Source organism: Sminthopsis crassicaudata, chromosome 1 (assembly GCF_048593235.1).
Source record: "Sminthopsis crassicaudata isolate SCR6 chromosome 1, ASM4859323v1, whole genome shotgun sequence".
In the NCBI taxonomy this organism is placed as follows: Eukaryota; Metazoa; Chordata; class Mammalia; order Dasyuromorphia; family Dasyuridae; genus Sminthopsis; species Sminthopsis crassicaudata.
This window is the reverse complement of record NC_133617.1, coordinates 390,783,223-390,797,109: the sequence shown is the minus strand read 5'-3', so window position 1 is coordinate 390,797,109 and position 13,887 is coordinate 390,783,223. Positions and strand designations below refer to the sequence as shown.

Sequence of the window (13,887 nt, the reverse complement as noted above, 5' to 3'; positions counted from 1 at the left end):
AGGGAAGGAAGGAAGGAAGGAAGGAAGGAAGGAAGGAAGGAAGGAAGGAAGGAAGGAAGGAAGGAAGGAAGGAAGGAAGGAAGGAAGGAAGGAAGGAAGGAAGGAAGGAAGGAAGGAAGGGAAGGAAAGGAAGGAAGGAAGGAAGGAAGGAAGGAAGGAAGGAAGGAAGGAAGGAAGAGAGGGAAGGAGGGAGGGAAGGAAGGAAGGAAGGAAGGAAGGAAGGAAGGAAGGAAGGAAGGAAGGAAGGAAGGAAGGAAGAGAGGGAAGGAGGGAGGGAAGGAAGGAAGGAATGAAGGAAGGAAGGAAGGAAGGAAGGAAGGAAGGAAGGAAGGAAGGAAGGAAGGAAGGGAAGGAAGGGAAGGAAGGGAAGGAAGGGAAGGAAGGGAAGGAGGGAAGGAAGGAAGGAAGGGAAGGAAGGGAAGGAGGGAAGGAAGGAAGGAAGGAAGGAAGGAAGGAAGGAAGGAAGGAAGGAAGGAAGGAAGGAAGGAAGGAAGGAAGGAAGGGAAGGAAGGAAGGAAGGAGGGAGGGAGGGAGGGAGGGAGGAAGGAAAATAGATAAAGCATGTATTAAGGGCTTATTATATGCTAAACATTGGGGATACAAATAGATAAACAAGATAATCCTGTGAAGGTATATATATGTGTGTGTGTGTGTGTGTGTGTGTGTGTGTGTGTGTGTGTGTGTGTGTGTGTATGCATATATATATATATGTATATATATGTATATATATATATATATATAAATCTGTATATATAAAAGCTGGTCAGTTCTAAATCAGATGGAAAGGTCCAGTGGTCCTTCTTAAGGTTCATTTAGCAGGAATCCCAAGAATCAAGTTCTTCCTCTTCCTCCTCTTCTTTCCTGTGGCCCAAAAGCTCAAGAAAACCAATTGGCAAAATGTTTTGAATCTGTTCCATGAAAACCAAGTTGGAGAGGAAGTGGAGGGCAAGGTGGAAAAGAAACAACAGCAGACACCTTTAGCCATGCACAGGGAAGACTCATGTACTAGTAGCCCAGACGCATGGATTCTAGTCTTCAGTTTGCTGCTACTTTGCTGAACGGCCTTGGAAAAATCACTTCCCCTCTCAGGGTCTCAGTTTGCCAATTTTTAAATGCTGGGATTGAACTTGGCCTCTTCAATTTCTTAAATTTTGTCATTCTTTTGCCAGCTTGCCAACAAGCAGTTTTCTCCTCCAAGATGGGTAATCCAAGTTCTCCCCAAAGCTTGTCACACAGAATTGCTCTCAGACAGTTGGAAGCCCAGGAAAACCCCCAAATAAGTTGTCTCCTTGTACACATTTGCTTTCACAGAAGGAGAAGTTTAAGGGGAAATACAGCCCAGACACTGTGGGATTTAATTTTCACATAAGTCCCTTTTTTTTAAGTGGTGTTTGGTAAAACTTGTCTCTGATCGTCCTTGATATGTTTGCATTTCTTTTCTTAAAGTGTGAACGTTGTGCTTGGCCCATAATTAAAGAAAATAATAACAAGAAGATTGGAAGTTTTTCTGTTCAGCTGAAATGCCAGAGCCCTGAATTCTGAGTGGGCTGTAATCTTGGCAGAGATTAGTGTATAGCATTTGGAGAGCCTGTCACTTATTTGGGCACTTTCTCCCAGAGGGATGATTCTCCCTGTTCCCACAGGCTGGGCCCCACAAGGAATACAGGGTAACGAGAAATAAGCAGTTCATAGGACTGGCAAAAGTTGGATAGGAAGGGAATGAATGGAATAAAACTTGGACTTTCTGTATCTCTCTGAGCCCACAGACCAGACGGTTGCTCCCAGGACATAGTTTCCCAAGGTCATCAATGTCAGGAGTAGTTTTGCTTTGTTTTTGCTTGTTTTAGAGTTTGGAGGCTGAGAAGAACAAATGTGGAATAAAGATGGAATGGAGAAGTTGAGGCAAATATATTATATTTGTACAATAATACTGCAGTATTTAGAAAATATTTTCCCATCTTTTTTTCAATCTAATCCTCACAATAAGCTTAGGAAGAAGAGAAGAAGAGAGCAGAACTAAGATTACTCTTTCCATATGCTAGTGGAAGTAAGGTGATTTGAGCATGATTGGGCCAGTTAGAGACATGGCAGAAACCTGAACCCAGACTCTAATTTCAAACAAGTTCAGAGTTCTTACCACCAGCTCCATACTGCCTTGCATTTCCAAGAGACTCTTTTCATGGTCTTTTCTTGAACACTTCCTTTTCTCCAATTAGTTCTTAAGTTAAGGTTGCAGGTTCAAAATCTGCCCTTTGGAATATGACAAACCAACAATGTACAAGAAGAAGGATATTTTCTTCTCCATTTAACTAATAACTATCTGCTTTCTCTATAGCATGAATGTTAGGCAAGTTAGCAACCTAGGGCCTAGTTTACCTGATTGTCAATTGAAGCCAAGAAAGAGAATATATAGAGAGATATTAACAGACAGACAGACAGATATTATGGGTACTTGTCTCTTTTATGGGAACATAATCTCATTTTGAGTAGAGATTGGTTCATTATTTGGACGTAGCACAATAAGGGGTATGTATTAGGTACTTAATAGATACTTGTGGATTGATTTAGTTAATCAATAAACTTGTATTGTGTTGGCTTACAAACAAAGGAGGAAAAATAGTTTCTTCCTTCAAGAAGCTTATATTCTAATGGAAGAGCCACGATGTGAATATTTACTTATAGAGTGGATAGAAGATAGACTTAGAAAGAAAGTCTACCTCCTGCAGAAGGTAGCATCTGAGTTGACTTAAAAGAAGTCAGCACTTCTATGTAGAAAATAACACAAAATAATGTGAACAAGGTGAGAGCATTAACTATTCACAAGACAGGGAAAGGCATCCTATAGAAGGTAATTTGTAAGCTGAGAGGAAGGATTCTGAGAAGTCATTGTTATGACATATTGCCTGGAGGATACATTGTTCAACCACTTGGTGGGGATGGAGACAAAATGCTGAGTTCAAGGAACAGTTAATGGTCCAGTTTGATTAGAATGTAGAGTTCATGAAATGGAATGATGTGAAGATAGAAAGTCAGATTGGAACCAGATTGTGGAGGCCCTTAAATACTAGATTTAGAAATTTCTATTTTATCCTAAGGGTGATAAGGAGCCATAGAAGGTTCTTGAGTAGAAGTAATAATCAGGCCTGAGCCATAGCAATATTATGTAATAGTCATATCAAATGGATTTTTAAAGGGAGAGATTGGAGATCAGGAAGCCTATTAGGAGATTAGTGTGGTTCAGGCAAAGGAGTGGAAGGAAGAGGAAAAGAACTGAGGCGAGTTATCTTTAAGTATTTAAGAATTGGTAATCAATTAAATGTGAGAGGTGACAGAGAAGGAGTGAAAGATGATTCCCAAGTGTATAAACTTGGATGACAAGGAAGATGGATGTACCTATCAGAAATAGGTAGATTTGGAGGGGAGGGGAAGGAGAAAATAGTTCTATTTTGGCCATTTTTAATTTGAAATACCAATAGAAATACAGTTGGAGATATCCACCAATCAACTGAGAATGCCCTGTCCTGGTGTGTAGGAGAGGAATGAGAATTCAATAGAAAGTCCTTGAAGGCAAGCATTGTTTTACTTTTGCCTTTTTATCTCCAGCATCCAGTGACTGATACATAGTAGATGTTTAATGAATGTTTGTTGACTGATTTTCTTATAAATTTCTTATAAATAGATTCAAGAATCATCTGCTTAGAGATAATTAAGCCTATGGAAGCCACTGAAATTACCAAGGGAGAGTGTACAGAGTTAGAACAGAAGATATTAAGAGTTCTAAAGGGGACCTATACTAAGAAGCATATTGCATGTATCACACTGACACATAGTAGGTGATTGTTGATTGATTGCATGATATACAGATTTAAGACTCATCTGCTTAAAGATAATTGAACCAATGGAAACAAGAGAAATCACCCAGGAGGAGAGAAGAGGGGAAGGGAGGAGAAGAAGAGAAAGTGGGGGAGAAAAGAGAGGGAAGAAGAAAGGAAGAGTAGGGAGAGAAGAGAATTCATATAAAGATCTTCAAATGACATCCATACTAAGGGAGCATGATTTGGATGATGAGCTTTGAAAGGAGATTTAAAGTGGGTGGTTAGAATGGTAGGAAAAAAATGGGAGTGTCATGAGCATAGAAAGCAAGGTCCAGAGCAGAATGGAGGAACCTGTGATGAATTAGCAGTGGCTAATTCATAGGGCACGTCAATACTATGTTATCAGCTTTCCCAAAGCTCACTGGTAAACCTTATCTCAAGTCTTAACTCTAATGGTGATGGCTTTTGCTTTCTTGCTATACCAAAACCATCCAGATGATAGCAGTTCATAAGGCTGGGATTTTGTGCATTTTCCAAATCATGACAATGATATAATTGACTTGTCCAAGATCACTTAAAAAATCAATGTCAGATCTGAAAGTAGGTTCAAGTTTCCTGATTCTCAATCTAGAGTTCTTCCTGTTAAATTGTGGTTCCTTGAAAAAGTTCCTGCTTTCTCAGTGTCAAGCCTGGGACAGAAAGCAGCCCTCTGACCTCTCTTTGCCAATTCATCACATCCCACTCCTCCAATCCTTAAGGCATTAAGCCTTCAAATCTTTGCACAGGGTTTAGGTGCCTCTCTAGCCTGTTTGCCATTTGACTACCCCTACCCCCTCCGCCCTACACATGCCAGAAGAGAGAAGCAATTTCTGTACGTCCCTCGCTAGCTATCAAAATCCCATGTTTTTTATTCAAAAGGTCACCACTGCGCAAAACGAAAATGTGTTATTTAAATGCAGATTCGCCCACCCTCCACCCCTCCCTTCTTCTTTCTAGTCAGATCAAAAGAGGTTTTCTATGAAGCCAGAGTCCCCTTTCTAAATCATTTCGCTGGGATCCCAGCTGTGCTACTGACTCATTCTGTGCCCCTTGCCCTCTCTGGACCTCAGTTTTCCATCCATTAAATGAAGGGTTTGGATGAGATGACCTCTTAGGGATGTCCATTCCAGAGTTAACATTCTAGGTTTATATATAACTTGAAATGCTTTAGCCAATGTTCAGATAATCCTCATATATAGTTAAGATGCCCTTTCCATTAGTGACCTTCCACTGTATTCTCTGGAATGCCTGTTCCATAGGAAACAAATCTGCTTTCATCTTAAACCATTTCCTTTCTTACTCCCTCCATCTTTTTGCAATCTTTGTAACCTGGCTTCCTCATGATTGCACAGTTTCCTTGGCCAACCTTTCTAGCATTGGCTGTCCTTTCAATTATTCCACTATTACCCTGCCCCCAATTCACTGGTCATAGTTAGGGAAGTTGGAATACTCTTTGTTCCCCATTACTACTGCTAAGCTCCTCAGCATCACTCAGTAACCTCTCTTTATTGAAGGTTGACTCAATTTATATTTATCACTCCATCAAAATTCTGATGGCTGTCATCTGCAAACCTCCATAATACTCTCTATGATTCCTCATGAGTTCAGTACCTGGTTGTGTTTTTCTCCTCCTTAGCTTCTGCCCTCATGGACATGACTGAAAACAAGTAAACAACAAAAAAGAGAGCAATCATACTTCATTTTTTTAGTGATGTGTTTAAAAAGTCAAAGAGATACTCATATTTAGAATCTATAAGATACTATAGATATAAAGTACTGATAATGTTACCAATTTATTATGATACATTCTTTAATATGTTATGCTTTACCATATTATTCCCTATTTGATTCTGTTGAATATTAATTATTGATCATAATCAATTTCACATTCTGTAGATTAAAAGATTAAGATCACTAAGTTAATACCCTTAAATAGATCATCAATAATAATAAAAATGAAAATTTAAACATTTGATAATGCCAATATTAATCAAAGAACTTCTGAAATCTTCTCATTTGAAAAAGTGTCATAGAACTTTACAAAGACCAAGGACTAGGAAGAATTGTAGAGATCATGTTACAATCCCTTCATTTAATAGATGAGGAACCAAGTCCAAAACAGCTGAGTGACTTGACTCAAGTAGGTGGTATATATAAATAATAGTATGTATAGGTGATAAATGATAGATCTAGCATTCAAATTCAGACTCTGTGCTTCTAAATTTAGTAGCATCTACTACTTGGTTAAAGGCTTGGAGAAAAACTCTTTACTATCGTGTCACTTGCTTCCATCTCAAGCAATCCAGGGCTACTGAGTGTATGAACCACAGCCCTCAGGAGGGTCACCATGAGAGTGCCTGCAGAAGAATGAGGGGGTGGGAAGAGCCAGAATCTCTTGTTGTTTGACATTCATTCTCGAAGAGGACCAACAACATCACAAGACATCTGAGTGATGTCTTGACTTGGATTTAAGTGAGGCAGAGATGTGCAAGATTATCATCCTCCAGAGTCTGTTCTCCAAAGCCATCAAAGTGCAATGGCAAGGCAAGGCAAGATGACTGGCAATAGCCTGGAATGCTGATGATGACCTTGGCCTTTCTAAATTAAGATCTCTCCTAGCTCTCAGTTTGTTTGAGGCATTGCCCATTCAATGGCTAAGGGCTATGTAAGAATTGAGTAAAAAAAAAAAAAAAAACACCCAACAACTTATTATCACAAAAATATCAGTCCAGAAGGGGAAGACCCTCAAACTTGCCAGAACCTCTGACCTAGTATGAAGATAAGGAAAAGAGAGTGTCCATCAAGACCTCTTAATGATAGAAGCACATATGTTAGGAGGTCTGGGGTTCCTGAGGGGCTTTCCCTGCATGGATCTCTGCTCCACTTTGTGATGTATGACCTGAGAAACTCTTGGGCATCAGGCTGTGAAATGCCAACATCATGGGCACAGAGAAGATCAGAGGATTTGTGAGTGGTGTCTGCGTGGCACAAAACCATTGACAGTTCCGGCACAAAACCATTGACAGTTCCATCCTTGATAATACTTTCCAACTCCTGTCCTATCATCGGTCCTTGGATCCTGGTACTGAAAGCAAGGGCATTCCTCAAACATAATTCTGTTAGGCAGACTACAAGAGATAGCAAGGTATGAAACACTAGACTTAGGTCCAGGAAAAACACTAATACCGAATCATTTAACAAAAGAAGTGAAAGGAATTAGGTTCAGATCTCCAGGATATTTTTAGAGATATTGGATGAGGATCTCAGGATCAGGAGCACAGAACCCAGCGAGCAAGCCACAGTCCGTGAGCTCTGAGTCAGGCAATATAGGGGGAGACCCTGGCCTACTTTCATAGACTAAAACAGGTTAAGCCAGGGAAAATTTTCCTTAAAAGAAGACCTTATGTGTCCCACTATCCCTAGGGGTGCTTCCTCCTCTCTGGTCCTGGCTCCCAGTGTGACTGTCCATGGCATGTCCACTCAAAGGCTTACCATCCGCATCCCAGCAGTAATCACAGCTGCTCTGTAGTGACTAAGGGCTCCAAATTTAAATGCACATCCCCACCTTGTGTCTATGTTAAGGTGTATAGATAGTGTTTGGAGGGAGGGCTACAGCTGAAGCAGTTCTACATGCTTTGTCAAGTAGTTGTGAATATAATGACTGGTAACAAAATGGATGGCCAGCCCCATCTCTGCTCAACTCTTCCACCTTCAGGGAAAGAATATAGGTCACCTGAAGGCTGTGGGGGAGGCTGGTGGGTTGCCACTCGGAGGCCGTAACCTAGTAACGTGTTCTCCTTATCTGGCCCTGGAAGATGTTTAATGGTGTGTGTGTGTGTGTGTGTGTGTACACATATTTTAAAAACCTCAGCGTAGTCACTTGGTAATTCCAGGATATAGAAAGAATGCTGAAACAAAAGCCTTAATCTGATTTTGTGGCATAGACAAAGAGATTTTGTATGCAAGTTAATGGACTGTCTCTCATTGAGGCTCTTCCAAGTGAATGGAGATCCAAGGGGGGAGAGTCCTAAACATAGAACTTGGTGCACCCTTCCCTCTTGCTCTTCTGAGACTTTTCTCTTCCCTAAAGGGACAGAATTCTGCCTTCTTAAGTCCGTGGACTTTTCCTAAGAAAGGATTTCTAAGGTTCCCTTCTAGGTTGATGATGTTTTTGCCTTTCTTTGTAACCCCGGCACTTTGTCTAGGATATGGAACATAGTAAATGATTAATAAATGCATTAGTGATTAATATATAACCTAATGCAACAGATAGGGGCCAGGGGCAGGGCTACCATAGATACTTGTGCCAGCCCACACTCTGATTCCAAGGATGGGCTACATGAGCAAATATGGAGGTGGTCCATTATCCAGAAGGCTCATGGAATTCAGCCTGTCTGTCCCAGACCTGTTCCCAGCTCCTGAACCTGGCTTCATAATACCGAAAAGATACAACTCTAATCTTTTGTCTCAGAGCTTGACCCAATTAGTCATTCCTCATGCCTGGACCACGAACGAACCTGACAATTCCCCAATCTAGGAAAGTCTGTCCCAGCTTCTCCAAACCTTGCCTGAAGAATGAATTAGTATTTTCTGGAATTACTATTAGTTGATGTTACTTATTTCCCAATCCAGATTCTTTCCTAGTTGTAGTTTTCAGTATGGCAGAGTTGGAAGCGGGAAGAAAATGGATCATTCAGACTGGCCAACGACTCTAACTTCTCCTCCACAGGAGATAGCAAGTGAAGAGATAAGAGGGGAAAGGCAGGGAAGAATAAGACATACTGAAAGCATAATATTATGGTTAACACTGTGAGGCAGATAAAAGGGTCATCATTGTCATCATTTTCCTCCTCCTTATCTCTGCCTCTTCAAGTCTCTATCCAAGGACCACTTCTGTCATAAGCCTTTCCTGATACGCTCAGCAGTTAGCATCTTCTTCTCCACCCTTCCCAATTACCCTGGGTCTTTCTGGTATATATTTATCTCTACCTACATATATGTGTTATTGTCTCCACCAGTAGATTGTAAGTCCTTTCAGGGCAGAGATTTGGCTTTGAAACCACAGCACCTAGTACAAAGTAGGTGCTTGGTAAATGCTTATTGGTTGGTGTATCACTATCATAATAATCACTTTAATAATAGCAATGGTTCATATTTAAAGTTTCCAAATTGGTCCATGTTCTTGCTGCTCAATGAGCTTAAGCAAGTCAATTCCCTTTTATGCCTTTTATGCCTTTTATTTCCCTTTTCTTATCTGGTAAAATGATGATAGTCATATTATCTTACAGAGCTGTGGAGGGCTCAAATGAGAATATATAAATATATATATACATATATATATGTACATGGTATAATTTAATATATATAATATAGTATATGCACATTTAAAATATTTTGTGTAAAATACATAAAATATATATGTCTGCACATAATATAATTTAATACATGTAACATAGTATATACACATATAAAACATTTTGTAAATTTAAATATAATATATGTTATTATTATCAATAATGAGTAGTCATCTTATTAGCCCCACATGCCATCACAACTTGAATCATGGGATTATTATGGGCTCTCTAAGTCTGTTACCATTATCATTATCATTTTCATTATTGTTATTGAAATCATTGTCTATCTCATAACAATTCTACCAACCTTGTTTTCTCTCTGACCCAGGAATAACAACCTGACCTTTCTGAACCCCTATTATCAGACGGAAGAAGGTGAGGAGAACCCATTCATTTGTTCTTCACACCGTGACAACGGCATGCAGAAGTGTTCCCACATCCCCATCCGCCGGGAGCTACGGGTAGAGTGTACACTAGGCCTGGAGGCTTATGGCCACTCCTTGGAGAGTCTTGATGGTGGTGGAAGAAACTCCTGCATCAACTGGAATCAGTACTACAACGTGTGCAGGACAGGTGACCTTAACCCACACAACGGAGCCATCAACTTTGACAACATTGGCTATGCCTGGATCGCTATCTTCCAGGTGTGACTCTCCAGCCCCCTTCCATTTGGAACCTTTGAGTATATCAATAAGTTGAAAAAACACCTTGTAGTGATTTGAGAAAAAATTATAAGGACAAGACTAAGAGGATAAGGGGTCCTCAGGATGAGGAGGGATATCAGCAGTAGAGGAGAAAATGGAAAAATAAATCTAAGATTGTGTGCTAGAAAATACAGGAATCAAAGGATTTGCAGCTGGAAGAATTTAGAGATCATTTAGCTGAATATTCTCATTTTATACCTAAAGAAACTAAGACAAGGATAGATGCCATGATTTGTTCCATATCGCACAATTTATAAGTAGCAGAATTAAAATTGGAATCCAGGTTTTTTTAATTCCAAATTCTGCTCTTTCTCCTATATCTTTCTACCTCTGGATTTCCAACCATACCTGGATTGGGAAAAGTCTAGTATTATAGATTTAGTGCTATAAGAAATCTTAAGGGATTGTCTAATTCAAAGCCCTCATAATGTTTAATTCAATCTTGCACTCCCTTCATTGCTGGTATATACTGGTCAGACCTGTCTAACTCTTGTCAACATCACTGTATATATGTGTGCATGCATAGGCAGCATCTGAGACAGTGTAAAAGTAGAAAACAGGTTAAAATAATTAAATAGGACCAGACCTGAGACTTGAACTCAGACCTCCAAACCCTTATCACAGTGAGCTGTCCACTATGCAATGCTGCTTTAAAATCATAGAAGGTGAACTTGGGAAAGAAAATATCATGTCAAAATATGTAGATTAGAACCAGATAGTAAAAGACTATAAATGACAAACTAAAGAATTTAGACTTTCTATAAAAGATAGCTCAAAAGCTGCATGCTGAAATAAGAAAGAGCCCTTAAAGTTTAAGACAGGAAGATTTCTGAAAAAGAAGAGACTGTTTTCTTCTTTTGTCAGTCAGTCAACAAACATTTTATTAAGTGTTTACTATGTTCCAGGAATTGTGCTAATCACTAAGGATTTAATGAAAAGCAAAAAAAAAATGGTCCCTGTCTTCAAAAACCTCAATTTTAATGAAAAACAAAATACAAATTGTTATATTATTAGAAAGAACTAGCCAAATGTTAGGAGGGTTGGAGAGGCAGATGTAAGAAGGAAGGCATCCTGCAGAAAGCAGGATTTGATCTAAGTCTTGAAGGAACCTAGGAAAATTCTGAGTCTAAGGCGAAGAGGAATAAAGCATCCACAGCATAGATTCTGGATGCTGTGTGTAACAAACAAGGTGACCAGTATGTACCTAGAATACAGAGTACATTAAGGGGAATCTAATAAGTGCAAGAAGACTTTTATTTGTAAAAGTTTCATTCTCTAGGTGTTCCCATTATCAGTGAGATCACAGGTTCTAATATCATTGATGTCTTGATTGTTTGATATCATTACCACGACTCTCACAGTTCGAAGAAGAAATTCCTCAGCCTGGTGTTCAAGGGCCCCCACAATCTGATGCCAGTCCACCATCCCAGTCTTTTCTCCACCTAGTGCCTTCTGACCCAAGAGACCCATCTACCTTCCACAGTACATGCCTCATACTGTCACATTTCCACCCAGGCCTTTCTTCATACAAGTCCTTTGGGCTGAAGCAACCTTTCCCTAAAATGGTATTTCCCCATCTTTCAAGACCAAAATTGGGCCTCCTTTATGAAGCCTTCCCCATCCATCCTTCCACATCATTTTCCCCATTCCTAGGCAGCATGAATTGATCTCTCTCTCTCTCTCTCTCTCTCTCTCTCTCTCTCTCTCTCTCTCTCTCTCTCTCTCCCACACACACTTCAATATCATCATGTTTTCATTTCTCAAAGAAGTTATCACATGATCCTGACATTCTAATCATTTGGGATTACTGTACAATTTTCCCTATCACATAGAGAGCTCTTTTTAGGACAAGGATGGTCTCTTATTTTTCTGTCTTTCCACAAGAGCAGCTTAATCATAAAGTCCTGTCAAGATATAATGAAAAAGAGGAAGGAAGGAAGGAAGGAAGGAAGGAAGGAAGGAAGGAAGGAAGGAAGGAAGGAAGGAAGGAAGGAAGGAAGGAAGGAAGGAAGGAAGGAAGGAAGGAAGGAAGGAAAGAAGGAAGGGAAGGAAGGAAAGGAAGGAAGGAAGGAAGGAAGGAAGGAAGGAAAGAAGGAAGGGAAGGAAGGAAGGGAAGGAAGGAAAGAAGGAAGGGAAGGAAGGAAGGGAAGGAAGGAAGGAAGGAAGGAAGGGAGGGAGGGAGGAAAAGAAGGAGGGAGGGAATGAGGGGAAGAGAGTAAGGGAAGGAGGAGGAAATGAGGGGAAGAGAGGAAGGGAAGGAGGGAGGAAGAGAAGGAAAGGAGGAAAAGAGACAAAAGTGGAAAGGAGGGAAGGAAAAGGAAGAGGGAGGGGACAGGGAGAGAGAGAGAGAGAGAGAGAGAGAGAGAGAGAGAGAGAGAGAGAGAGAGAGAGAGAGAGAGAGAGAGAGAGAGAATGATATTCTTAGAGGATGTGGGCAATAGGGGAGAGGAGAGGATCAAGGGCACAAATAGAAGAGATAATCTTGGCAAGGAGAAAGACCTCATCATCATCCTCAAAGACTGGAGAAAAGGAGAAAAAAAGATGAAGATGTTTGAGAGGTTCTGAGCTACAGAGCCAGAAAGATGAGATAATTCATTTTTAAAATTAGGTGTTGGGCTAAATGCTCTCTAAGGACTTGATTCTGGCAATGAATGGAGTACCGGATGTGTGCTGATGCATCTTCCTTTGAAAATATTCAGGTTTTCTGGGCAACAGTGTCAAAAGAGGCTCAAAATTAGAGCAGATATTAGTGACTACTAGTGACCTCTAAGTCCTGGAAGGATGTAGGCATATTGATAAACCTCCACAATCTGGCTCCAAACTATTTATTTCACACTCAGTGTGGAATACTGCCTGAACCAATCCTATTGTTTCACCTGAGATTTTTTTTTGGGGGGAGGGGTTCCCATGGCTTCAGAAATAGCTAAATAAGCTGCCAAGAGTTCAAAGAAAATGAGATTTTAGAACTAGAAGGGGATCCTGGAAATAATCTTATCCAATTCTGATTTTTTACAGAGAAGGAAACTGAGGCATCAAAGAAAAGAACTTAGACTTAACTGGACTTAGTCCAGGTCACATAGCTCAATAATGACAATTGCAATTGGAACCCAGATTTTCTAATTCCAAATCCATCATTCCTTTCCCAGTATATCATACTGCCTCCTATGCTGAGCCACTTAACAAAATATGGCTGACAGGGAAGGAGTGAGTCACCAAGCCCTTTGAAGGTGGCATTGAATACAGCATATTTCTTGGGCAGCAGACAAGGGCATGTCTCCATTGCCAGGTCCATCTTATTCCATAGCAAATGGTGCATTCTCATTAACTTATGTGGACAGATGCAGAAAGAAGCCAAGAAATTAATTGGGAGGTTTGGGAAGGAGTGTCTGCCTTTTATTACATATGAATTCTGAGGATATTTGGCACAGCAGTACTGTGGAAGTTATAACATGAGAGACAGAGGACTTGTCCCCCAAACCATCCCTGAATTGATATGTGATTATGAGTTTCCCAAAAACCATAGAGCAGCTGCCTGTGTGAACCCAAAACTACAATATCATGCTAGGCCTGGAGAGAAGGAAAGAAAAGGACCATGATGTTGTGAGCAGCAGAAAGGTGCTCTCTTCCGGGTGGCTGAGTTGGGCATAGGCTAAGGGAGCTTTATCCATGACGATCTACATGATTGCCTGTGGACTTGATTTGTTCTTGGGAAGCTTTCTTGAGAACCTTATGAAACCAAGAAGCTTCACTTTCTTAGCTGCTACTCAGGGAGTTTTGGAAGAACTCACATATTGTAACTTTATCCAAGGAGTCCATATAAATGAACTTTGAATGAGAAAGGCCCAAATTCATATGTGATCCCAGAAAACTTAACCTCTCAGTTTATGCTTCTCTGAAAAGAGAAGGGTTGAAATCAATAGTGTTTAAAATCCCTTCCAGTTCTTAATCTCCAATTCTATGATCAATATTGAAATT

At 40.2% G+C, this 13,887-nt stretch overlaps 1 protein-coding gene across 1 annotated transcript in view; it reads left to right on the top strand.

Moving 5' to 3' along the window:
• The window catches only part of CACNA1H (calcium voltage-gated channel subunit alpha1 H), a 383,111-nt gene that overhangs the window by 272,648 nt on the left and 96,576 nt on the right, over positions 1–13,887 (top strand). The window contains 1 exon segment of the mRNA XM_074279700.1: positions 9,537–9,852. Within this exon segment, the coding sequence (XP_074135801.1) occupies positions 9,537–9,852 (316 nt within the window).